This window comes from Callionymus lyra, chromosome 10 (assembly GCF_982586985.1).
Source record: "Callionymus lyra chromosome 10, fCalLyr1.hap1.1, whole genome shotgun sequence".
In the NCBI taxonomy this organism is placed as follows: domain Eukaryota; kingdom Metazoa; phylum Chordata; class Actinopteri; order Syngnathiformes; family Callionymidae; genus Callionymus; species Callionymus lyra.
Genome location: NC_141827.1, coordinates 18,583,213 through 18,608,685, shown reverse-complemented (window position 1 = coordinate 18,608,685; position 25,473 = coordinate 18,583,213). Strand labels below are relative to the sequence as shown.

Sequence of the window (25,473 nt, the reverse complement as noted above, 5' to 3'; positions counted from 1 at the left end):
TGTATGAACAAAGCGGGGAGTAATTAGAGCTGGCTGGAGGAGGAGTGAAGCCATTATTACGTCATAATGGACTCTGCTCTCGTAACCTCTCGTTTGCTGAAAACTTTATAAAGTCATAACTTCAAATTATTACAACATTAGAGATAAGTTACTAAATCGTATTTTCAACCAAAAAACGGTTTCCTCTCGTCCTGTCTTGTCCCCACAATCACATGAAAGTTTAATAAAGACTTATTCTATTGATTACATTGTTGTTTTTTTTAATCAAATTGAATTGTCAAGTCAATGCTTTTTGCTGGTTCTCAGAAAATTACATGAAAAGTCCATTCAGTTGAAAAATAAAACCCATTTTAATCATTATTTTGTTCAGTAAAACAGTGTTTGTGAGAAAAAAACACAAACAATTTCCAGGTTGAACTGAACAATATGTGGAAACATGACCATCTATTTGACCGATTGTGAACTCAGTTGCTGTCTTTTTCTCCCTTAAAATAAGGCTGAGCAAGAACCGGAGTCTGAGAACATCCGTTTGACTTCAGTGGCCGAACAAGTTTTTGAGTTTACCTGCAATCTGCCCCCGTAAAACCCTGCCCCACCGACGCCAGAAAAGATACATCTCACGGAGCTCTGCGAAGTTTAGTCATGCCAATCTCGCAGCTATTTAGCTGATCTCTCTTTGGACCGTCCTGGCCCAGTCGCTCCCTCACACCACCTCATGCACCCCCTCACCTTGGCACAGGCGGCTGCACTCCTGCCAGGGCCCATAGGCATCCCAGAAGAACTGCTGCGGTTTGTCTTCGATGGGGATGTTGAAGGAATACCTGACATCTGGGTTGTAAAGGTTCCCAACTGACAGCACCTGTGGAAAATTCAGAAGCCATAAAAGTAGAATGTGGGAATATAAGACCACATTTTTGGAGCGCACACCTTCAGGATAGCTGAGATGCAGCCACTATTAAAGCAGGAGTTTATTACCTGGACGATGATCTCCTCTTCGATGCGCTCGGTGCAGTTGATCCTCTCGATCACGTGGTCCGATCCGCTGTATTCGATGACGGCGTTTCCCACTTTGATTTCCCTTTTGAACATGCTGACCACGAACTCCCCGTTGAGAAGAAACTCGCCGCGGCCGTTTGAAATGGCTGCGAAAGGAAAGGGAGCCACAGTTTTACATTTTCATTTGAATGAAACAACATCTTGATGAGCAAATCAAACGGAGATGTGGAGTTAGTTATAGGAAAAGTATATTTAGAAATACTTTATGAACAAAGACTCAATAGTTATCACAAGATCAAGTTCAAGCATGAGATCTGATCTCTCCGACATCTTCACATCCAAGGAAGAGAGTTTATATTATAGCACCAGAATTACAATTCTTTATAGTGCCACCACCCCGTCTACCAACAGTGACTCCCTATGTGACCCACTATGTGACCCCCTATATAACCCCCTATGTGACTCCCTATGTGACTGCTTATGAGACCCACTATGGGAACCCCTATATAACCCCCTATGTGACTCCCTATGTGACTGCTTATGAGACCCACTATGTGAACCCCTATATAACCCCCTATGTGACATCCTATGTGACTGCTTATGAGACCCACTATGGGAACCCCTATATAACCCCCTATGTGACTGCTTATTTGACCCACTATATGCACCCCTATATAACCCCCTATGTGACCCACTATGTGAACCCCTATATAACCCCTTATGTGACTGCTTATGTGACCCACTATATGAACCCCTATATAACCCCCTATGTGACCCTCTATGCGAACCCCTATACAACCCCATATGTGACTGCTAATGTGACCCACTATGTGAACCCCTATATAACCCCCTATGTGACTGCTTATGTGACCCACTATGCGAACCCCTATATAACCCCATATGTGACTGCTAATGTGACCCACTATGCAAACCCCTATATAACCCCATATGTGACTGCTAATGTGACCCACTATGCGAACCCCTATATAACCCCATATGTGACTGCTTATGTGACCCACTATGTGAACCCCTATATAACCCCCTATGTGACCCACTATACCCTGAGTTCCGAGAACAAATTCTAAACCCCGCCCTTCTGCCCCCTCCATTTCATGAGTGTAAAAATGTGTCCAAATCATGTTCATGGGCTGTAAATATGATTTTGTCTTTTCCGTGAAAGATAAAACCTCAAGTGACAACAATATCCATGAGTGACCCGAGTCACACTTACATTCAACTCAACTGTTTAATAGTAAATCTCTGTTGTTGACCACCATGCTCCCAAATAAAAGGTCTTCAACCTTGAGAATTTTCCAAATAGTTGTTAATTTGATAGCTGAGGTTAAGTTTCCCACCAGGACCTCAGCAACAGTTTTTTATCCGCAGTAACACATGACGTCGGTAGCTTAAAAAGCCTCAATTCTTAAACTCCTGGAAAGTCCATGGCCTGCTGAGATGACTCATTTAAATGTGATTAAAAAGCTAATTTCAAGCCCTCACCTTGCCTGCCACGTACATTAACAGAACAACAGGAGGCTTTTATAGAAGCAGAAAGGTTTCAGCCCCTTTTTACACTTCCATTTAATAGAGCACTTCTACAGCAGGAGGCTGTTAAGAGTTTTAGGCAGATTTGACTCTCTGGTAAAACAACTCAACATTTGCGGCTTTGTGGATTAAACATGTGTTGACTCTTGTTTCCATCAGGGGTAGCACGTTGTCACACGTATCCTATTCATGACCATGTTTCATGGTTTCTTCCCTAACTTGCTCTCAAAATTTCCACACACGATCTGTCCCTCTGATGTCTTCTTCACCTTTTCCATCATACCTGCACTCTCCTCTTCACCTCACTTCATCTATTTTTAAATACTATAGATCAGGGGTCGCCAACCCGTTTAATATCTGCATTATTTTCAGGAACCTCCAGATAAAAATAGCAAAAATAAAATGTCAAAACCAAACATTTAAGTGCATGAAAAATAGCTTTTTAATGTTTACTAATTTTCTCTACTTTTTAATTTTAATATAGACTTGAAATCAAAATCTGATATGATTTTGTTGAAATTCCTGTCTATAAAAAATAAAATGAAACACCTTTCAGACCGTAATAATTAATACATAAATGTTATCATTCCTCATTCTGTGCAGCCCAGTATCGAATGCCTTGCGGACCAGAACTGGTCCACAACCATCTAGGGACCAGTACCGGTGCTTTAGATGATTGACCCCAAATACAACATCTATTTTTCACTCCCTATTCTGTCTTGTTTCTTCTGACTTTCCTCTTTTCCGGCTCCAACTCTTACTTTTCACAGCCAATCACCATCAATCACCATACAATCAGCAAACATCATGGTCCATGGTTCTTTTCCAATTTTGAACGAATAAAGTAAAATACATTTTCCCCTGATATTCTACCACAGAAAATATTTTTTTTACACCAATTTTTTTTACACTGAATACACGTGTCTAGTCCGTCCCTAAGTACCCACGATTCTTTCCATGGTTCCTAAAATATATGATTCCTAGTTGACTGTATCTAAGAAACAAGAGTGTGTTGGAATAAGAGTCAAATTCCTTCATAACTGCTACTTTAATTACAGAATAAACATTTCACTCTGACAAACAAAATTTATCTTTTTAACTATACAAGTTTAACTTGTGATGTCTTTCAATTAAGGTAAATTCACATTATTTAAGGATGTAAATCAAAACATAAGACAGTAGTTGGTAGCTCGTTGGTCTCATATACAGAGAGTTGGGTTTTTAGCGGTACAGCCGGTAACTAAAATGCCATTTGTAAATTTAAGAAAACAAACGCTCAAAAGAATTGTGCCATAAAGATGTTCACACACTTACCAAGGTAGTTGTCATCTTCTGGTTTCCCTGAGTAGCTGTGTTGACGCACATCGATGTTAGTAGCACCGTTTGGTATTCGCACCACTTCATTATAGCCTGTCGAGGACACCGAGCACTCACATTAAAACACTCCAACAGGCAGATTAAACCAAAGAGAGCAGTTCTCACCGTAGCGTACGATGTTGAAGGTCCCGGCGACGGTTTTACAGGAGGAGTTGTCGCCACCGCACACACCACATTTGTCCCTCCTGGCTTTGGAGTTTAATACATGGTCGCATCCGGCTTGCTGCGCCCAACAGCACAAAGTTAAAGTTCCGCAGAGAGTTTCTAGTGTAAATCATCAGTCTTTGTATCTTTTATGAGAAAAGCAGATTAAACTCAGTGAACCTGAGTATGAGCTTCTCATTGAGCTGTATCTGTATGAAGCAAACACATCTGAAATTAATTTCCTTTATGAAACCGCAGCAGAAATATGGCTCATGAGCTTTACCACATGTAAGAGGTCGTCGTAAAGGGATGAAGAGATCACTTTAAGTGTAACAGAATCAGTCCTGGATTTCAGGCACTTAAGCGATAACCCTCCAAAGCGACAACTGCATCACCGTGTTTGCAAACATTTTTATGGCTGTACTATTAGTGAATGCTTTTGTCACATTTTCCAAGGTCTGACAATCATTCAGTATTATCTGTTTTTTTGGAAAATAACTTGAATGGAAAAAGCCAACGTGTTTTTTAGCTGGTGAGATTGGACTTGAAACCATTCTTGATCTGAAATTTAAACTTATTTAACATTATTTAAAGTTTTCAGTAGAACTCTTACTCGAAAATGTGAAACCGCTCTTCCCAACTAGTCGTCTAACTAAAATAATATCACCTTTTTTCTGCAATTGGAAGTCATGAATTTGTTTTTAGAAAAAAAAGTAAGTAAGTAAGTAAGTAATATTTATTTATATAGCGCTTTTCCAGACCAGGGTCACAAAGCGCTTAAACAAACAAAACAATACTCAAAAAAGTATATACACTTTAAAGATCAAGATAATACTAGTTACGTTCTTCTATTATACATAAATAAAATCCAGTTTTAACTCTAATACGACTTGATTATTCATTTATTTTCTGCAGCTTATTCCCTTATGGTGGTCGAGGGGGGGCTGGAGCCTATCCCAGCTTCTTTGGGCGAGAGGTAGGGGACACCCTGGACAGGATGCCATTCACACACACACTCATACCTACGCAGTATTTCCACAAGTTCCCAATCAACCTCTGTATGTTTTTGGACTGTGGGAGTAAACACGGGGAGAACATACTGTACAAACCCAGTACAGAAAGTTCACAAGTTGCAAAACCTGGAAGGGGTTCGAACTAACCACTACACCACCGTGCACCCTAATTTAGATTATTGTCAAACATAAATTCAAAATCCCTACAGATGCTGAACGTGTGACGACTCACCCTGCACAGGCCTTGGACGCAGATGTCGTTGGTGTCGGGTCCGCACTGCGTGCCGTCGGTGACCCGGTCCCTGAGCTGATAGTAGGCCGTGCTGCCGGCGACCCTGCAGAACAGTTTGCACCGGTCCTTCATCAGGACTGACAGAGAAGACGAGAATATCGGCAGACTATATTAGATCATTTTCAACGGGTGCAGACCACATAATGCCCATGTCCTGGTAAACTATCTGCACAAATGATAAGACAAGCCCTTGTGGTTCTCAACTGTGATTATTACTGTTGAGCTGCTGTTATGCTTCAGGAGTTTACGTTGATAGGCAGCAAAGTACCACGTATGTGCTCATGGGTCATGTAGCTCTGGGTACAGATTAGGATAATAAATCCTAGAGGACTTCAGGCACAATCCGCAGACGAACCTTCTTCATGACCGTCAAGATATCTAAACGTTTGTTACATTTCTTTAAGAAAGAACGCTCTTTTTGAGTCACTCACTTCCGCTGTACTTGGGCACCCAGCGGACGTTAGGAGGTAGACCATTGATGTTGAAGTGCCGGCCATCAAAGGCGGCACACTGTTCTTCCCGGAAGTCCTTCTTCTGCTTGGAGCAGACCTCGGAGTTGCAGGAGCGAAACTTCATTCTGCGGCCCACGCAATACATCCCTCCGTATCTGGGCCTGGAGAACAGAAGCGGATTCGTTATCATGTAATAGTTCAAATCTGGACAGCCCTTGAATGGACGAGAGTCCAAAAGAAACGGTGTAATTTTAGGAGGAAACGACCTTTTAAGATTTGATATCAAAGCAAAGCAGTGAGCACAAGTTATGGGAAAAATCCTTCTCAAGGTTGATTTAAAACACGGAACATTGACTTTGGCAGCTAATAGGGTCCATCAGGCGTGCATGACTACAAAGAGAACGGCTGCTCACACGGGTTGGTTGCATTCACGAGCGGCGATCTTGATCCCGCCGCCGCACGTCCGGGAGCAGGTGCCGAAGGGACTCCACACGCCCCAGGCTCCCTCCACAGGTGAGGTGTTGTGCTCTTTGGCGATACACAGGCCGTGTTTGCAGTGCTGCACAGAGGAGAGACACGATCACAGATGAAACTGAGCTACAGCTCAACGCCGCACGGTCTGGCAGCGATTACACAGAGATTCACTTTAGGAAAAAAAAAGAAGTGTCAAACTGTGAGTAAACAAAGCTTTTGTGTGGGCTCTTGTAAACACCTCTTTAATCACGAAGAGAACTTTGAGTGGTTAGGTCAACTCTCTAGGGTCACTGACCTTCTATTGACCTACTTCATGAAGCTCGCCGAGACCTTTTTTTTTAAAGATTTGACAATCTTTGAGTCAACACTCTGGAATCCATCAGTCCAGACTAAATCCTCAGTCACTTGAACAGGTCTTTTACTAGTTTTTATTTTCTTCTACGCAGAGAGGTAGTCGTCTATATCCACAAAGGTTTTAGTCCACTGGTCCACAATACATTGAAATGTTCATAGATTTTATATGCTGGTTCAACGTCTCTGTGTCTGTGACCAAATCTTAATTCTGACATCTTGAACCAAAAGCAGTTCAGCTTATTTGAAACATGAATGAATGCGGTTTGAACACCTGGATCGAATCCTTCCAGACTCTACCAAAGAAGAAATATTGGATTAGAAAAGATAGCTTTTAAGATATCCTGAGTTAAGTCCAAGGGCGCCCCCTTAATCACTCCTTTGTGACCTCTGTCACCTATTAAACCCCTGAGGTCACCTTTGTGGCCCCTTTAAGTGACAACTCTCAACCCTTCCGTAACCTCTCTGGGACCCCACACTGTTCCCTTTAGACCACAATCTCATTCCATCGCCGCTTCTCCTGTATCCTGTGAGACTCAACGGGTCATTGAAGTCAACAGCCTTAGTTCTGTTGTCGTTTCTGTATTGTAAAACATTTGGAACCTACTAACTCCTCTGAGTCACCCCGGGGTCTTAAAATACATTTGAAAGAAGCCAGAAAAGGAGAAATGCCTGTTTAATCAGGAGCTTCGCGTTCATTTAAATTCCGACTGGTTCTGGTGAGGAGGGGGCGCTGGTTTCCTTCCACCATGTAGCACTTGCCTGCAAACAATTTAAGGGTCGTAACGTTGGAGGCTCTGTGGCACCAAACTATGAATAAAAAATGCGCTGGGAGAGTGGGATGTTCAAATTGGTTTTTAGAAGGCAAACGCTTTCGTAGCTGGAGCCGAGAGAAGAAGTATTCATCATCCAGCTACGATAAACATGGCCGTCCAAGTGTGGGGGCTTTTAAGGGGATTTGAAGTTTCATAATTCCTATTTTGAACTCCATGAACCGAGGAAGAACTTACTTGACAACTTGCTGAACTGAGACAATGATAAAACAAGGTTTGATTGTACATCAATAGTTAAGACACTAATCTTGCTCACACAAGCTTGCTTATTATGCACTCATGTCATCACCATTGTCCGACTATAAAAGTTTAAAAAAAATGCTGTCACTTTGGCAAAGAAGGGGAACAAGGCTTGACTTTAGTCAACAGAAATTGGGTGATTATATTTTTGCCTTGTTTTCCCGATTCAAATTAAGCAATAATTAGTTGCGTAAAACAAATAATTACACTTAATTCTTCCCATTAACGGAGGTTAAGTCCATCCCAGCTACCTAGGGCCAGAGGTGGGGGATACCTGAACAGTCCAAGTAAGTAGATAGAGATAATACAGAGTTACTGCCATTACTAGTAGCACATTGGTACGTTACACAATAAATATTTTGAGGCAAAAACCCAAATCCACACAGAAATTTTAAAGACCACTAGACGACTTTATACAGTATATCCATTTATTATGGGGGTGGCGGGTGCATTGGAGACTATCCAAGTTTCATCAGACGAGAGGCGAGGGACACCCTAGACTGGACTACAATCTCCTGACAGAAAGTTCACAAGTTGGCTTCCTCCCGACCTGGAACCGAACCAAGCAGTGCGCCCCCTAGACCACTAACTTATTCAGGGTCCGACTTGCTGGTTTTGGTGTGTTTTTATGAAGCATTATCCTCCCACTGCTCCGCTTACCTTTCCAGGTGAGCACTCGGTGCCGTCGGCCCAGGGCATGTGCTGCGTCCTGCACCCCCGCTGTGCGCCCTCTGGACTGGTGCACCAGAGCCTCCTGCACTGGGTCTGCAACACACACACACACACACACACTCCGTCGGTCCTCTGTATCTCCCTATTTGGCCAGCAGTCAACTCAAGCTTATCTAAAAACCATGTCAGAGAAAACTGTACACTTCTTTTCCTCCAGCTATTATGTAAAAGGATTCACTTAAATACTTTGTCACAGAGCAAGGCGCCGCTGGCTAACAGTGTGTCGGTGACACTTACCATATAAGGGCACACCTGTGTTCCCGGCCCAAATATCAATTCACACTGTTTATTGACATTGTATATCCGCCCTGGCAGCTGCTGCGGGAGACTGTACGGCCTAGAAACGGGTTCGTCAAGCAAGCACTCACCATATCCTGTGCTATTAAGAAATAAAAGTAAAATGACTTAAAAGAAAAAAATGGGGGGAAAACAAAAAAAACACAAACAGACAAAAGGAAAACTCAGTACATTGGTTCATACATAACATACATTACAAGTGTAGTAAGAAGTACATTCATATTTGATTATTTAAATCACAAATAGTAATCCATCAAACAAATTAAAGACTTTTATTTAATTGACATCAAAATGGTAAAGGTATCATTGAAAACTATTGAAAATATTGTTTCTAAAAACTAAAAATAGTCCGGGAAATGTTCACGGATTAGAACAAAAACATATGTCAGATAATTGGACCACTTTTTTATTTAGTTAAATGCTGCAGAGATGTTCAGAATGTACATTAAAAAGATCTGTTTTAAGTTAGTAATCAAAAAATCCAAGATCACAAATAGTAATAAATCAAACAAATTAAAGGCAATTATATATTTATATATATATATTTGCGACACAGCTAAATGTGCCATTTATAACTATGTAATAAATTATAGAATAGAAATGTTCAAAAGGATAAATCAGAGGAAAAAAAATCACTGGTTATTAAAAAAGGTCAGATGTTAGAAAACATTTTGAGTTAAAAATCAGCGTTATTATTGTAATTATTATAGTTGTTATTATGTTGTTATTATCATTTGCATCCAATGGTGGTTCATGCTAGTCGTTTTTTCTCTGTCAGGTTTTGGGCCTAAAGGGCTGATCTACTTCATGAGCCTCATGAAAATAAAAATAAAAAGCTTCATGCAAAACTCTGAAACTCAACAGAGAAGTCGAAGGAAGGAAGTGGAAAAAAAAAAATCAATCAAACTCATTTGGAGCGAAGCCTGTATGCCACGACCAAACAGTGAAACAATAGTGAAGCGGGAAAAAAAGGAGGACATACTCGAGGAACTCTGTGATGTACTTCCTGCTGCACTTGGACCACATCCAGGGGTTGGTGTTGTAGTTGAGCGTGGGGGCCATGACGTGCTGCTGGATCTTCACTCCGTCTTCTTTGCACTTGTTGCTGTCGTCGTGAGGCATGTTGAACCTGCCGGGGGGTCAAGTCTTTTAATAAGGGTGTCGGAGGGTCTGGATTTACCGAGCGGTGGTACGGCAACAGGTACAGCGGCACGGACCCCCCCCTAAGCCCCTCGCTTCAGGTACCACACAACTCTCGGCCCCGCGGCTAAGCCCGCGTCGCCGCTTGATGCGGATAAAGTGGAACTCCACAATCCCGCCGTTTGTTTAGAGAGTGTTTGGTAAGGACCGTTTGAGGCCGGTCAGAGTCTGTAACAGTCTCCGGTCTGACTCTGCGGTCGACTGCGGCAACTCCCCCGGGCGCTGGCTGACTCAGGACTTTGGACAATACTGAGGTTGGATCTATACCACGGAGCAGCAGGGGTTTAAGACCCGCACCTCAAGTCTGGGCCAGCTCCATAATCTCAGCTAAAAGTTCTGAAGAGTGATGTTCTGCTTAAAATACATGCAGGTATGAGTTCACTGAGAGGGAGTGAGATGAAGAGAGAATTGTAAGTAAGTAAGTAAGTAATTTTTATTTGTATAGCGCTTTTCCAGACCAGGGTCACAAAGCGCTTAAACAATCAAAACAATATTCAGTAAAGTATATACTTTATAGGTCAAGATAAAACTGAGAACAACACAGGAGTCTCCGAAAATCAAGGAAAAGCCTGCAATAAAAATGTCTTAAGATGTTTCTTGAAAGAGTCAGTAGATCCATCAAACACAGAGGGAGAGGAAGATCGTTCCAAAGCTTAGGAGCAACAGCCTGGAAGGATTTCTCTCCTCTGGTCCTGAACTGTGTTCAGGAACCATCAGTAGATTCTGATCCACAGACCTCAGAGCCCCGAGCTGGGGTGTAAGGCTGGATCAGATCAGTGATGTAAGGAGGAGTCTGACCATGAATAGATCTGAAAGTAAGAACCAGAATTTTAAAGCTGATCCTGAAAGAAACTGGAAGCCAGTGAAGAGTTTTAAGGATCGGAGAAATGTGAGTTCTTCTACTTGAGCGGGTCAGAATATTTTAATTAAAAATAATGAATAGAATGGTGAACATTTGTTTTGTTTTAAACATTAAAAAGTCATTGAATTGATCACCTCATTTTACAGTGAAACCAGGCCACTTGGATATAATGATATTTAACTCACACATGGCCGAGCTCGTGAGCGATGGTGAAAGAGGTGCTGAGTCCGTTGTCCTCGCTGATGCTGCAGCTCCTGTACGGATCGCAAACGGTGCCCAGCTCAGCCAGACCTGAAAAGGAAGAGCGATGTTATCTTCAGTAGAGGGCGCTCTGACGGGCTTGTTACAAAATAAAAACACGTACCCAAAGTGTCGCACTTGTCTCTCGCCCTGCAGATGTCCTGTCTGCGGCGAGAAAAGGTAGAAAGATACGACACAAGGACATTAAATCAAGTTTGGATTTCACTTCACTGTCTTCTTACATCTAAGAGTCATATGTGGTCTTAGTTTAGACATGGGTAAAGTACGGCCCACTGACCCTAATTATTTGGCCCTCATGAAGTCACGGTAAAACTATAAAAGTGACTATATAAGTGTCAATTTTATTATTGAACTAACTTAAGTCACTAAAGACTTTTGTTTGAGGACCTTTTTTATCATTTTTTGTTTGTCCTTTTTGCTGAGAATAAAAGTTTCTGATTTGGACATTTTTGGAAAATAAAGTCTTTTATATTATAAATTATATATTTTTAAACAATAAAATGTCGTTAATGTATTAATTATATATAATCTAATTAATTTAATAATATTATAAAAAATAATATTAAAGTGTTTTTATTCTTTCTTAAGATTTTAAGTTTTCCTATAAAAATTAAAGCTTCTTTATTCGTGCCTATTGCCCTTTGGCTTGATGGCCCCTTACAACTGTCACAGTAAATAAAGTGGCCCCTGTAGAAATCAAATTGTCAACCCTTATCTTAGATAGTTCTTCAGGTTCGTCTGTGAATATACTCATTTACAGTCTGTTCTTTCATCCCAATATCAACTTCAATATCTCAAACAATGACTCGGCTTCCAGACCCTCTTATGTGACAGTTGTCTCCACCCTGACTGCACTCTCTTCTTCACCTCCTTTAATCTCTGTCCGTATATATTCAGAATCTTCAGAACGATCGGAGCAGAAACATTTCCGAACCTTGTGATGAGGATGGCGGTGTCGTGGTGCGAGTGGTGGTTGTCGTCCACGCTGTTCTGACTCTGCTGCCAGATGCAGAAGTTTTTTAAAGTGGTCTGTGCGTTGAATGAAATGATGGGGCCTTCCTGCAGATGGATGACACGTCAATAATACGTTAAAAAAAAAGGGTAAGTATTGAAAAAAAAGTACTTTACCTGTTCGCTGTTGATTATCACCAGCTTTACAATGACGATATTGATCAGGTTTCCGATGCTTGGATCCTTGTAGATGGAGGAAACCTGAGAGTGGATAAAACATTAAATATTGACCCTTGTGTTATCTCAGGGTCAAGGTGACCTAGAGGCACGAAAACAAATGTGTTTTTTGGTATCCCTTGTGTTGTCTCTCGGTCAATGTAAATGACCTTCAACACTGTATACGTATTTATGGCAGCCAGGGAGGTTGTTCACCTTGACTCAGAGACAACACAAGGGACAGTGCATACCTCTGCCAAGGAGATTATCTCACTTACATAAAACTTAAATAAAACAACTTAGAAATATTTGAGTTCAGTTGTTTGTTCATGGCATAGGCCGTTCTTTGCTTGTTGTTCCCTCACTTATAATGTTGTTTATCAACTTTGAATAACAATGTTTTTATTAATTGTGAGAGGTTTCTAACTGGAAAGGTATAAACAAACACGACATTTCATTCCTACTGCAAACTCTAAAATGTAATTTCAGGTAGAAATATTTGAGCGTGTGACACCAAGTTCAAAAGCAATACATCAGTAGGATGTTGGAGACATATACACTTTTGTTTGTGTTTGTCTCATGTGTTTGTGCAGCGGACTCCCTGCGCCCTCTATCGACTCCCGACACCATCGTCAATAAACCAGTGCAAAGCCGTCCTGCAGTTTTCCAGCAAATATCAGGGGGTTGAAGTTGGTCGGAGCCCCCGTGGACAAGGCGGCCGCTGCCAAGTCCAGAATATAGGTCATCCCTGTCTCCCCCTGAGGCCTGAAGGCCCCATCCTTTTTGAAGTGGACCAGTAGAATATGGGGTCTATGTGACATACCTGAGCTTATTTTTTAACATTCATCACAGCTGCCAGACAAGCTGTGCCTGGAGCTGCCCTCTCGTCCCCTCGCCGTTTGAAAACTTGTTTACCCCTGCCCTGCTCTGGCCTTTCTCCCCCTCCTTTTTTCACAGCAGGTTCATACATTAAACATTCTGAGCAGATGCTACTGCCTCGATCCTCCTCCTCATGACATATAAAAGCTGTGTTGTCATACATAAACTACATGTCATACTCATGGCATGGGGTCCAAATTCAGGGCGCCAAGTTATTAAATGGAGACCTCTTCAGCTTCAGAAGCTGTTCACTAAAAAAGATCTGAAAACCTACAAAGGAATTGATGAAATAAACTTGAGCCAATCAAATATAACATTTGAACAATTGAATTTATTTTGACTTTAATTCCCTGTTAAATGAGTGTCAATAATACATAATTTTTAACAATAAAATCTGAACGTGAATAACATCTAAAAAATGCTGTAGTACTGAAACAAGTTAACAGATACCTGACGTACTAATGTAGTGTGTCGTACTTTGGTCACTTTGGCACCATTAAATGGTTGTAGTGTGAAATAGATAGAGACGATGAAAGCACAAGGGTTGGCTTGACAGACATCCTGATCTCAATTTTTTTTTTACAAAAGTTGGGTTTGAGACAAAGGGTTTGTAAAGCAGTCAGATAAAACAATTAAAGAAATGTTTTCTTAATGTCTAAAACTTTTACAGGACCAAAGACAGACCATATAAAAATTGATCTGAAATTATCTGCACTGACTTCCTCAAGGTATTTTTCCATCTATTTTATAATTTACTTTTGTCGTATCAGCCCTCTCGGTCCTCAAGAAGTCGTTAAAAGGGTTCCCATGAATCCAGAGAAGCCTATTTTAGCTAGTACAGGTAGCACTGTACATGGGTAGCACTTTTATATAGCACTTCAATCTCCTCAATATCTTTGTGATTTCTCTCCAGCACCCTCCCTGGACTCTGCTGCCCTACTCTATACTCTCCTCTCTTCTATCACTTTAACCTCCCTCTCCCTTTTCTCCATCCCTCTCTCTACATCACAGCAGAAGGTCGTTAAAACTGAGTCTGGTTCTGCTCAAAATTTCTGCCTTTCCTTTCTACTGTTACGCTGTGATTCACTCATTGTTGATTCGCTGGGATCTGTTTTTATTTTCTCCAATACAGTCTTACTTAAACTAAAGTATCTTGAGATAACTTTGAACCTTGTTCAGGCTTTTCCTTGATTTTCTGGAACTCCTGTTGTGTTATCAGTTTTATCTTGACCTTTAAAGTATATACTTTATTGAGTATTGTTTTGATTGTTTAAGCGCTTTGTGACCCTGGTCTGGAAAAGCGCTATATAAATAAAAATTACTTACTTTTGAATTTAATTGTCTGTTTTTTTAATCTTGAATGTGTTTCTGAGATAGTGAAATCAAAAGTTCCTTATAAAAAGTTTCACGTCCACACAAAGATTTTCCCAGAAAGATGAATTAGCAGCGGTGAGTCAGCAGAACTTACTATGGACATGAGCGTGAGGATGTAGTGTTGCAGATTGCTGCCGTGATGTTCCACCATTTTGCTGTCGGCCACCAGCATGACTTCAACAAAGCGCGGGTAGGAGAGGAAGCGCTTTGATCTCCTGTGAGGTCCTGAGTCACTCCCGCTATCATTTGAGGGTCGAGCGCCGGCCCCAGCGCTCTCTGATCTGACCGATGCCTCAGTGATCAGACGAGCACTCAGCGACTCCACATCGCTGGACACGCCGGCCGCCCCTGCCGGCGGACTCCTTTTCAACTTGTGGCCCTTTTGTGTGCGCTTGTGTCCTGCAGGAAGAAACACATGAATGCGTGGATACACACTAGGATAAGGGAAGAAGATGCGGGGACGACAACACGGTCGTGAAAGTGCAGTCACAACTCTTGTTATAGCCACGGATTACCGAGTAATCTAGTCGGGGTTTTTTTGTTCAAATATGCTGCAGCCTTCATCTCTTGTGTTTACTGTTGCTCCGAGTGGGCTTACAAATGAAACTGCCTGCGGAGTGCGTTTTTTTCTTCTCCCTCCTTCTCATAAGAGGGGAACTACGAGGGCATAGAGTTCACACTAGGTAAACCTGGCCGCCTGCCATTAAAAGAGGAGAGCGAATGTAGTGCAAACACAGGGAGAAAACTGTCCGAAAAAGTGGCCAAAAAACAGGGGCAGGAGCAGAAAATCCAACCCTTGCATTTGCCAAATACTTTATCGTTCCTTTCAGAAAAGTTATTCGCCGTCACTAAGAAACTTTTGACTTCCTCTCCGGGTCCAATAATTGGCAAGTTTCAATCGACATCAGTTCCTTCATAGAGGAGTGTTTTTTTTTTGTTCACGAGCGTTTGAGGGGCAGTGGGTCGAGCCACGCTTCTTATCAAAGCGCAAGAGGAAGCTGGAGAGTCAACAGGAAGTGCAGCCAGTAAACTGAGATGGGATCATACGAGGGGTGGGGGGGGGGCGAAGAGTCAAAGTGATCTTCCTGTGAGAGGTGGAGCTACCGTGTAGCCGCCAAAGTCTCACTCACACCTGAAAATAGCATCGGGAGGTCTAAGAGAACTCTATTTTTAGGATGGAGACAATGGTTCAACTCCAGAAGCGCTGAGATAGTGCATAGCTCTGCCAAGGAGAGCATCTAATGCGACTCTAAAAATCAATACAATAATAATAATAATAATAATAAAATTCCAATTTGGTTATCTTCTTTTGCTGTTATTGATACTATTGCGTTATAGATCAAACTTGGGAAAATAAATGAATAAAAACGTAATGTCTATGATAAGGAAGCAGGGTTCATACAGTTCAATCGTTATGTCAATAAAATACTTTTTTTTTAAACAATACATTTTTACAACACAGTCATGTAAAAGTTGATTAGTTTCAACTAATAAGATTGTTTGCTGTATTTTATGAAGTCAAGTTTTTTGCAAGTGGTTTTAAGCCAAAGAAGCGAAATGGAACATTTGAGGTAGATCAATTTCAACCAATCCTGAATGTCTGAATAATATCTCCAAACCTATTTTCATTTTATAGATGTACAACAAACTATTCTGTCTCAGAAGAGCCGACAAAAAAGAGGGTACCAAGAGGAGTCCCTCTAGATTTTGAAACAGAGTTTAAAGTTAACCAAATCCCTTAAGTACCTTAGTTCCCTTATTTTCTTCCGTGATTTCCAGCAAGGGGTTGCAAGAACAAGTCAGCCTCCTTCCACCTATCTTTACCATCCTTAAGTCCCAATTGAATGTCCTCGTTCTCCTCAAGATCTGTTCTTCTGATGTACTCATGTATTGTGTTGTTCTATAAACTTCCAATTATCACCTCATTATCTTCTCGGACTTAGTTCCCTGAACAAACATCTGACGGGGACTGCTACTCTCTAGTGAGAAGCTTTTCTTCAACTCTTGTTGCTGTTCTGATGTCATCATTATCGCCACCGCTTCCACCCTGCCTGCACTCTCGTCTTCACCTCCTGTCATCTTTGTGCATTAACTGTTGATAATTGAGATCAAACCCTCAGTTCATCAACTTCCTCATGGTAAAAATTTTGTGTTAACTTTTCAGCCAAGACTGACCCTTTAATGATGCAGAAGAAAAAAGTACTTGATAAGCAATTAAACCTAAACAAGGACGAGAAATGCATTTGTGTTGTGATAATAAAACGTTATATTAATAATAATAACTTCATCTTCATAAGAAAGACAACATAGTAGGATTGAAGCTCAGGGTGACATAACATTCATGATGAATCCCTGGAAAACTGGGGGATCATTGAGGATGATTTCAGTAGAGCAGCGAGAGAGGGATGAATAAATGAGTGCTTCCAGAAAAAGGGGCATCTGGGTGAAAGTTTACTAGAGCAACTGTTCCTGTGACTCGCTCCCTGCTGTGGTCAGAATAAACACCTACAGTTCCTGTGTTTAGACGGCGAGGAATTAAAGCTCACACACACTCCAAGAATTTCAAATCACCTGAAGTGTCGCAGGAAGTGTGGTCGTCGGACGACGGCGTCTTGGGCGCACTTTTCCTGTACACGATATGAGGTTTTGTGTGTTCCTCTTCATAATCTTCCCCTCTATAGCTGTGAAGGGGCTCCACGAAATACTCCCCTTCTGGTGACCTGAAAGTCCCCAGCTGGTCCAAACAACAGAAAAAAAGAACAGTTAGTGCAAATACTTTCTCTTGTGTAGACCATTTGGGAATATTATCAAGCGTTTGTTATCGGTTTAACACCGTGCCCTCGTTTGCGTCGCTCAGAAGCTAATTTCACAGAAGAATTTGCATGCATAGAACACTGATGAGTATCAGAATATGGCAAGCATTAACAAAAACCTGTTTCTGCCACACATTCGGTGCCAAGATTTAGTCCTGATGAGAAAGTTATACTTCAGGGTTAACACATGTTCTTTCGACTTTTCGAAATCAAATATTTTTTTCATGGTTTGCAAGTTTTATAAATATATAATGGTTCTGCAACTTGTAAATGGCTAATTATTTTACCTAAATGGGAATGTTTGATCCATTCAAAGTAAACAAATATGTATACTGTATATAAATATATACTAGCAGAAGACCCAGGCGTTGCCGAGGATTTTTATAAAATACAAAACTTTGAAACTAAGAATCCCAAATCTGACGCAGAAACTGCTCGGGAGTAAAAGAAAGTCCTTGGAGGACTTGCTACTATTACAAGGATGTAACTTGCTTAGTATTTGAGCTACAGAAGCTCTAATCTAGTTTTTAACCTTCCTTGAAATGAGACGAAGAAAATGAGCCCATTCACTGATAATAACAGAGTAGTTAGCACACAACCCTATTTTGGCTTTTTTGGCCTTTTGCGGAGAAATAACGCTAAAAACAGCTTCACTCCAGACACAGAGCCGTTATAATTTGGCCCTCAAAGAACTTTGTGGGACTCCAGTTACCAAGCTGACTCTAATCTCTTTATAGACATAAGAATAATCTCAACACAAATGTATCGTCAGATTTGTGTCTACAACATCAAAGGAGAGAGACTAGATCTAAAGCTCTGGAGTCAGCCTGATAGAGTGAATCACAACAACATGGAAAATAAAACAAAGAATAATGGAATAACACATGAACTGTGTTGTGTGTCTGTGTGAGTACAGGTGGTGGAGAGAACAGGTTATATAAGCATCTTATAAAGTGATGTCTGCTACCTAGCTAGCTGTGTGTTGTTATTATGGTAATAGTTTAAAATGTGCTATAGATGCTTGAGATGATAAAACCTTTGATATTGTTTAACAAGTTTTAAACTCGAGGCCCAGGGATGAAATACAGCACAAGTATCTTGTGTACTAACGCTAGTTCAATAAATCTACAACTACACAGGTTCCTATAGTTTTAATGCATGTTTGTGTCTTTAAATATGAACAAAACAAAGAAGCAGGTAAAATTATCTTCTATAAACATTTGGAGTTGCATTGCGAGTCTGTGGTGAAGAAGGAGTGATTTTGATTTTAAATCTCACCACATAGACGGTGCTTGAATCAAAATAACACAAGATATGTCAAGATTCTCCCAATTTTGTTTGGTAAATATGACTTTGGTTCAGTATGTGAGTTGAACTGTGATTTTGATTGACACCCCTGTTCTAACTTGACACTTGTTTGTTTAAAGGGAAAATAATGTGTTGATTTAAGTGTCTCTTAAATAGATCTTGGACCTCTATTGTACTCATCAGTATGTGTCTGTTTGTACTAAACTTTTCATTGAAATATTTACAATAGAAAATCTGTTTAAGCCCCGCCCACTGACAGTTTAACTGGAGATTATATTTAGTTTAGCATAACCACACCCACACTGCTGTGATTGGTCAAACATCAGGGATCGTCACAGCACATCATCTATCCCAGAATTCTCCACCTCCAATGGACTTGTTGTATAAACAAATTGGGGCGTGATTACAGCTGGCTGGAGGAGGAGTGAAGACCATTTTTATGTCATAATGGGTTCATACATTAGTTGCAAAGAAAGTGCAGATGTAGATCATACAATGATGTCACATTTATGTTATTTTCAAATATGGCCAAAGTTTGTGTCTTTATAAGGTATGTACTAGTCTATGGTACAAAACAACAAAAAAACACTTCCAAAATTCTTGTTGACATTATTCTCTCAACTTTTTAGCATTTATAATATTGTTGATAGCAATAAGTTAAATTGAACAGTAGGTGGCTGTACTCTTGAGTTATCTTCTTAAACGTACACACATCAGAGATATGAATTTATTATCTTGAATTTTAAAGTCATAATTTGGGTTTTTACATGCCTTGACCAGGACAACATTATCACTGAAGATAAATACTTGAGATGAAAGAATCAAATTCTCCCACATATTAGTACAACCATGCATCATCAGTTATCGATCTGAGAGTCAACTAGCAACACTTTCTAAATATCCATATTGCTTTATTTACATTTTTACTTTGACTTTGTCGGTTTAGTTTACCATGTTCTACTTTGATGATTAAATCCATTTGAGAAGCTGCTAACTATGTTAACAAAGTGACAGTTAAAGGCTAAACTAATTCAACATGATTTCCTTTGGGGGAAAGTACTTAACATTTCCTAGTACACACTGTTACCAACACAATGGGGTCCACCAGCATTAACTTCTTGGTTGTTGCCTACATTCAAAAGTCAGATCCCAGAAGCTCTTTCTTTCTTTAATCTGCCTTCTGGGACACAAAGATCGAGCCGCGGTGACATTGCCTCTCTGTTTCTCTCTGTGTATAAACTCTCAGTGCACTTTTGCCCCCTTACGATCCTCCCTCCCCTCCCGTGAGCCTGGGACCCTTCCCGGTGACGTCAGCAGCGCTTGTGTTCATGTGCGTAAATACGACACGATTAGTAGGAGGGCCCAGAGGCTGGAGTGCTTTTTTTGTTTTTTTATTAAACGTAGCTGTGAGGACTACAAATCACTAAAGTCTTTTGTTTTGGTGATCTGTTGTGTGGAAAAATCTACGGACGGTTCTTAAACCCCTTTAAGGGTCCTCAGAAAAAAAGTTTACACAGTATTTTATCACTAATTCAGTGAATGTTTCTGCACAACTTTGTTCATAAAAGATTTTAATTTCTTAGTACTTCATTAGATCATTCAATATATGCCATCTTTATGTCAGGCTCAGACCTCCTCCAAGCAGCTCTTTCCCCCAAACTAGTTTTTTCACCCAATAAGAAAGTCATAATGTCACTCTCTCTCACCAGAGAAGGTCAATCCTTCAAAAGATTCCTGAAACCAGATGGTGATCCAGAATCGTATCAACATCACCTGAAAGTCTCATCAAAGGATGGATGTACAAATACCTTACCTGGTGGAGGTACTAACATAAACTTTTAATGTGTATTTTGACAGCTATATTTACTGCTAAAGTTCATGTCCAAGTGTCCAAATGTACTGACAAATGGACGTGTCAGCGAAGAAGCTACAGCTACACAAGACAGTAAAAGAAAAACTTTTCGTAAGCAAAGTTCTAAGTAGCTATACATGACTGTATTAACTTCAAAGTACAGCAGAAACTACACCAAAGGTTTGGCTAATATGTGTGGAAACTAACCAGAGGTTTCTGATGTGTATTTGTTTGACTAATGAGTACCATAGTTAACTGCAATCAACAGTAACACTTTCTCCAACTATGACTACATGCCTGGGGTGTTATTGGGACAAAAAAGTCCCACATAGAATTAACTCCAAATATTCACTTATATTTGTCCTTTTGACCTTATGTTCATTCATTTGATTAGGAGAGTTATGCCATTGATACTTTACTTTTTTATGAGAAACTATAGTTTCTTAAAATCGTATTCATAGAAAAAGATGATTTATGATCAATCCGCGATGTCAAATACAACAAACTAACGCTTTCACATTGTTTCTTAAAGTAACCTCAGCAGATGACATCACTAAGTGGCTGTGCAGGAGCTAAGGTCTTAAGCAGACAAGGTACCATACAATTTGATTTTACTTGCTCGCCAACCCGTAACAAATATCTATTTTAATTCTTAAAACTTAAATGAAGATGTCAGGCTAGTTTTGAACTTGCTAGCTTAGCTTGTCACAATAATGCTCTGTGAATCTCCAACCTTTATATTTATCTTTATCTTGCCCTTTAAAGTATATACTTTATTGAGTATTGTTTTGATTCTTTAAGCGCTTTGTGACCCTGGTCTGGAAAAGCGCTATACAAATAAGAATTACTTACTTACTTTAATAAGTGATATAAACTTCAGGGGAATTTTTAATGACAAGAAAATATAGGGGAGGTTTGCGGTGTGTCCCATGTCTGTAATGGGTTGGGTAAGTTTGAATGGATCAGCTAAAAAGACACTTGGGTCTCAATAAAAAGTACATAATAAAGGAAAGAAAACTATTTTGGAGAAAACTATCTCTATAAAAATTTGAGTTGGCCCGAGTTTGACACGTAAATAGTTGTGATATTGGTTCACCTCAGAGAGACTGGTGGTGGGGGGGGAGGTGGGTTTGTGATTTACTATGAAGTAGCTTGTCTGCCAGGGAATGTGTCTCCAGCTCTCCCGGGTTGAAGTGGAGACCCCTGGTGTGTGTGTTATGGGGGGACGAGTCTCAAAAAACCCTGGAAAGCTGCGTAAAAGTCCGTGCGTAAAAACTGAAACTCACCAGTCCGGAGCACAGGCTGATGACGGCGGCGTGCTCCTCTCCTGCGTTCACATGTCCTTTATAGAAGCAGTGCCTCAACTCCGTGTCCTCCTCCTCCTCCTCCTCCTCCTCCTCCTCTTGCTGGGCCGAAAATCCCGTGGCGTTATCTCCGGGTACTCCTAGTATCGTCACAGTGTAAAGCGGGGCGATAAATCCCGAGTCCAGCGTCAGATTGAGGTGATAGTTCTGCCCGAAGGCGGTGATCCTGTAGTGGATGTTCGTCGCGGCCCAGTGGTCCGTGGTGGTGGTGGTGCTGTTGTCCCCCCGAGGGTCCAGACTCCTGCGCCTCCTCTTGAAGTGGACGCCGGTGGGGAACTGGTCACCGGCTTCGTTCACGCGCACCGGTGTCACGACCTCGACCTCCTCTGCAGGGGGATGACAACAATAAAAAGAGTTTAGAAGGCAAGATCTCATTCATTCCTATCCAAAAAAAAAAAAGGTTTACCTGAGCTGGAGTCCAGCAGCAGCGAGCCTGAAGATACAGTCAGGAGGTCAGGGAAGAGCAGGAACCCCAAACCCCAGAAGAGCACATGCATGATTGTCCACGTTCAGAGCCTAGAGAGTCCTGTGCTCCGGGTTCGATCTCTAGCTCTTCTCTCTCTTCTCTCTTCTCTTCTCTCTCCGCCCTCCTCATCCGAGTCTTCTAGCCTCGGCTGCTCCACGGCAGATGAGAGGAACTCTGAGAGGAACTCTGAGAGGAACTCTGAGAGGAACTCTGCAGGGACGTGAGCGCTTCGCAGAGTCCCAGGCGAACATGCATTACTGCAGAGAGGAGGTGGGCTGCTCCGGCACTGTGTCGCGCTCCCCGCTTGCGAGGGTTCGTGCACCAGCGTTTTTTTTTTTCCGGCAAAAGGGGGCGGGATCAGCCCGGCCAAGGTACCCCTGTGGCTCCCCGCCCGCCCGCCCGGACATGGGTGGTCACTCGCCCCCAGAGAGGGGGTGGGAATGGTTAATATGTTGGACGACCTCCACTGATCGAAGACTCCACTAAAAAAATCACTGCTACACAATTTGATCAATTAAAAAAAAGAAAGGATTTCAAATAAAAAGGCAACGTTTTAAAATGAGGAATACTTATCTTAAGTATAAATAAGCTACTTATTTATGTCAGTATTAACAGGAAATTAACTTTTCCTTGATTTTCTGGAACGCCTTCGTTGTTCTCGGTGTTATCACAACCCTTTAAGTATATATTTTTGAGTATTGTTTTGATTGTTTAAGAAAAAGAAACTTGTTTTAAAAGCATCCATAACACAATAAGTATTTGTAATTGTAATTACGTACGGTAATTGGGATGCGGTTAATACATTGAATCAACGTTGAAACATTATCAGGTAACATTTATATCTGATGTTTTTTAATCAATTTTAACAGTGAACCAACATTCATTGAACTAATGGTTAATATGTTGTGGGCGACCATCACGACCTCCACTGATCGAAGACTCCACTAAAAATCACTGCTAAATAATTTTATCAATTAAAAAAAAGGATTTCAAATAAAAATTCAACATTTTAAAATGAGGAATACATCTTAAGTATAAATAAGCTACTTATTTATGTCTGTATTAACAGGAAAGTAACTCCATTTTTATTTGTGCAGGCTTTTCCTTGATTTTCTGGAACTCCTGTGTTGTTCTCGGTGTTATCATGACCCTTTAAGTGTATATTTTATTGAGTATTGTTTTGATTGTTCAAGCGCTTTGTGACCCTGGTCTGGAAAAGGGCTCTATAAATATAAATTACTTACTTAGCCTGGGGTGTTGTTGGGACAAAAAAGTCCCACGTAGAATCACCTCCAAATATTCACTTAGATTTGTCCTTTTGACCTTATATTCATTCATTTATTATGAGAGTTATGCCCTTGATACTTTACTTTTTTTATGAGAAACTAATGTTTCTTAAAATCGTATTCATAGAAAAAAATGATTTATGATCAATACAACAAACTAACGCTTTCACAAAGACATTGTTTCTTAAAGTAACCTCAGCAGATGACATCATTTAGGGCTGTTCAGGAGCCAAGGTCTTAAGCAGACAAGGTACAATACAATTTGATTTCATTTGCTCGCCAACCCGTAACAAATATCTATTTTTATTTCCTAAAACGTAAATGAAGTGGTCAAGCTAGTTTTGAACTTGCTAGCTTAGCTTGTCACAATATTATCAATTTAAAAAAATGATTTCAAATAAAAATTCAACATTTAAAAATGAGGAATACATCTTAAGTATAAATAAGCTACTTATTTATGTCTATATTAACAGGAAGTTAACCAACATTTTATTTGTTCAGGCTTTTCCTTGATTTTCTGGAACTCCTGTGTTGTTCTCATGCTGTGTCTCAAATCGCATACTAGTGTACTCAAAGTTAGTATTTTTAGTGCGTAAGTGCGTCTCAATTCTTAGTATGCGAAAATTAGTGCGCCATCCTCACTAAATTGGCGTACTAAAACGCCCACAAAACTGAGTATGGTTCGATGGACACTATCCACCCTAAACGGCCGCCATCTTAGTGACGTTTTAAACGGAAGTTACGTCATATATATATATATATATATATATATATATATATATATATATATGTTTGATTTGAGACATACGGAAGTTACGTCATATATATATATATGACGTAACTTCCGTTTAAAACGTCGTTAAGATATATATATATATATATATATATATTCATATACTTACAGGTGCATTTTCAGCAGCAGTAGAAGGATGACATGTCTTCGGTGCTGATACTAGCTTATATATATTGCGATATATTTCGTTTCTCATATTTTTTATTTTATTTCTTCTTCCAAACTTGCAAAACGTGCTGCCAGCGGGTGTCGGCGATAGAGTTCAAACAGCTGGTTGAAATCATCATTAAATAGAAGTAGAAGAAGAAGCTGTCACGTCATTTCCTATTAGTGCGTAACGGCAGTGTTTGATTTGAGACATACTATCTGTGGAGAATTTGCATACTAGTTAGTATGTACACTATCCTGATGCATACTAACTTCTAGTATACTAAGAGAAGTATGCGATTTGAGACACAGCACTGGTGTTATCATGACCCTTTAAGTATATATTTGATTGAGTATTGTTTTGATTGTTCAAGCGCTTTGTGACCCTGGTCTGGAAAAGGGCTATACAAATATAAATTACTTACTTAGCCTGGTGTGTTATTGGGACAAAAAGTCCCACGCAGAATTAACTCCAAATATTCACTTAGATTTGTCCTTTTGACCTTATGTTCATTCATTTTATTATGAGAGTTATGCCCTTGATAGTTATATTTTTTTTATAAGAAACTATAGTTTCTTAAAATCGTATTCATAGAAAAAGATGATTTATGATCAATCCGCGATGTCAAATACAACAAACTAACGCTTTCACAAAGACATTGTTTCTTAAAGTAACCTCAGCAGATGACATCACTAAGGGCTGTGCAGGAGCCAAGGTCTTAAGCAGACAAGGTACCATACAATTTGATTTTATTTGCTCGCCAACCCGTAACAAATATCTATTTTTATTTCCTAAAACGTAAATGAAGTGGTCAAGCTAGTTTTGAACTTGCTAGCTTAGCTTGTCACAATATTATCAATTAAAAAAAAAGGATTTCAAATAAAAATTCAACATTTTAAAATGAGGAATACATCTTAACTATAAATAAGCTACTTATTTATGTCTTTATTAACAG

At 40.3% G+C, this 25,473-nt stretch overlaps 1 protein-coding gene across 1 annotated transcript in view; it reads right to left on the bottom strand.

Moving 5' to 3' along the window:
- The window catches only part of adamts9 (ADAM metallopeptidase with thrombospondin type 1 motif, 9), a 39,269-nt gene extending 16,918 nt beyond the window's left edge, over positions 1–22,351 (bottom strand). The window contains exons 1-18 of the mRNA XM_087800099.1: positions 22,232–22,351; positions 21,748–22,151; positions 17,060–17,222; positions 14,583–14,887; positions 12,197–12,280; positions 12,003–12,127; positions 11,172–11,212; positions 10,993–11,098; positions 9,728–9,874; positions 8,686–8,827; positions 8,378–8,482; positions 6,233–6,378; positions 5,799–5,980; positions 5,308–5,444; positions 4,024–4,141; positions 3,856–3,951; positions 976–1,142; positions 730–859 (exon numbers count right to left, since the gene is read on the bottom strand). Coding sequence (XP_087656225.1) covers positions 730–859; positions 976–1,142; positions 3,856–3,951; positions 4,024–4,141; positions 5,308–5,444; positions 5,799–5,980; positions 6,233–6,378; positions 8,378–8,482; positions 8,686–8,827; positions 9,728–9,874; positions 10,993–11,098; positions 11,172–11,212; positions 12,003–12,127; positions 12,197–12,280; positions 14,583–14,887; positions 17,060–17,222; positions 21,748–22,151; positions 22,232–22,322 — 2,689 coding nt within the window. The 5' untranslated portion in view covers positions 22,323–22,351. The remainder of the gene's footprint in view (positions 1–729; positions 860–975; positions 1,143–3,855; positions 3,952–4,023; positions 4,142–5,307; positions 5,445–5,798; positions 5,981–6,232; positions 6,379–8,377; positions 8,483–8,685; positions 8,828–9,727; positions 9,875–10,992; positions 11,099–11,171; positions 11,213–12,002; positions 12,128–12,196; positions 12,281–14,582; positions 14,888–17,059; positions 17,223–21,747; positions 22,152–22,231) is intronic.
- Between the last annotated feature and the right edge of the window lie 3,122 nt (positions 22,352–25,473).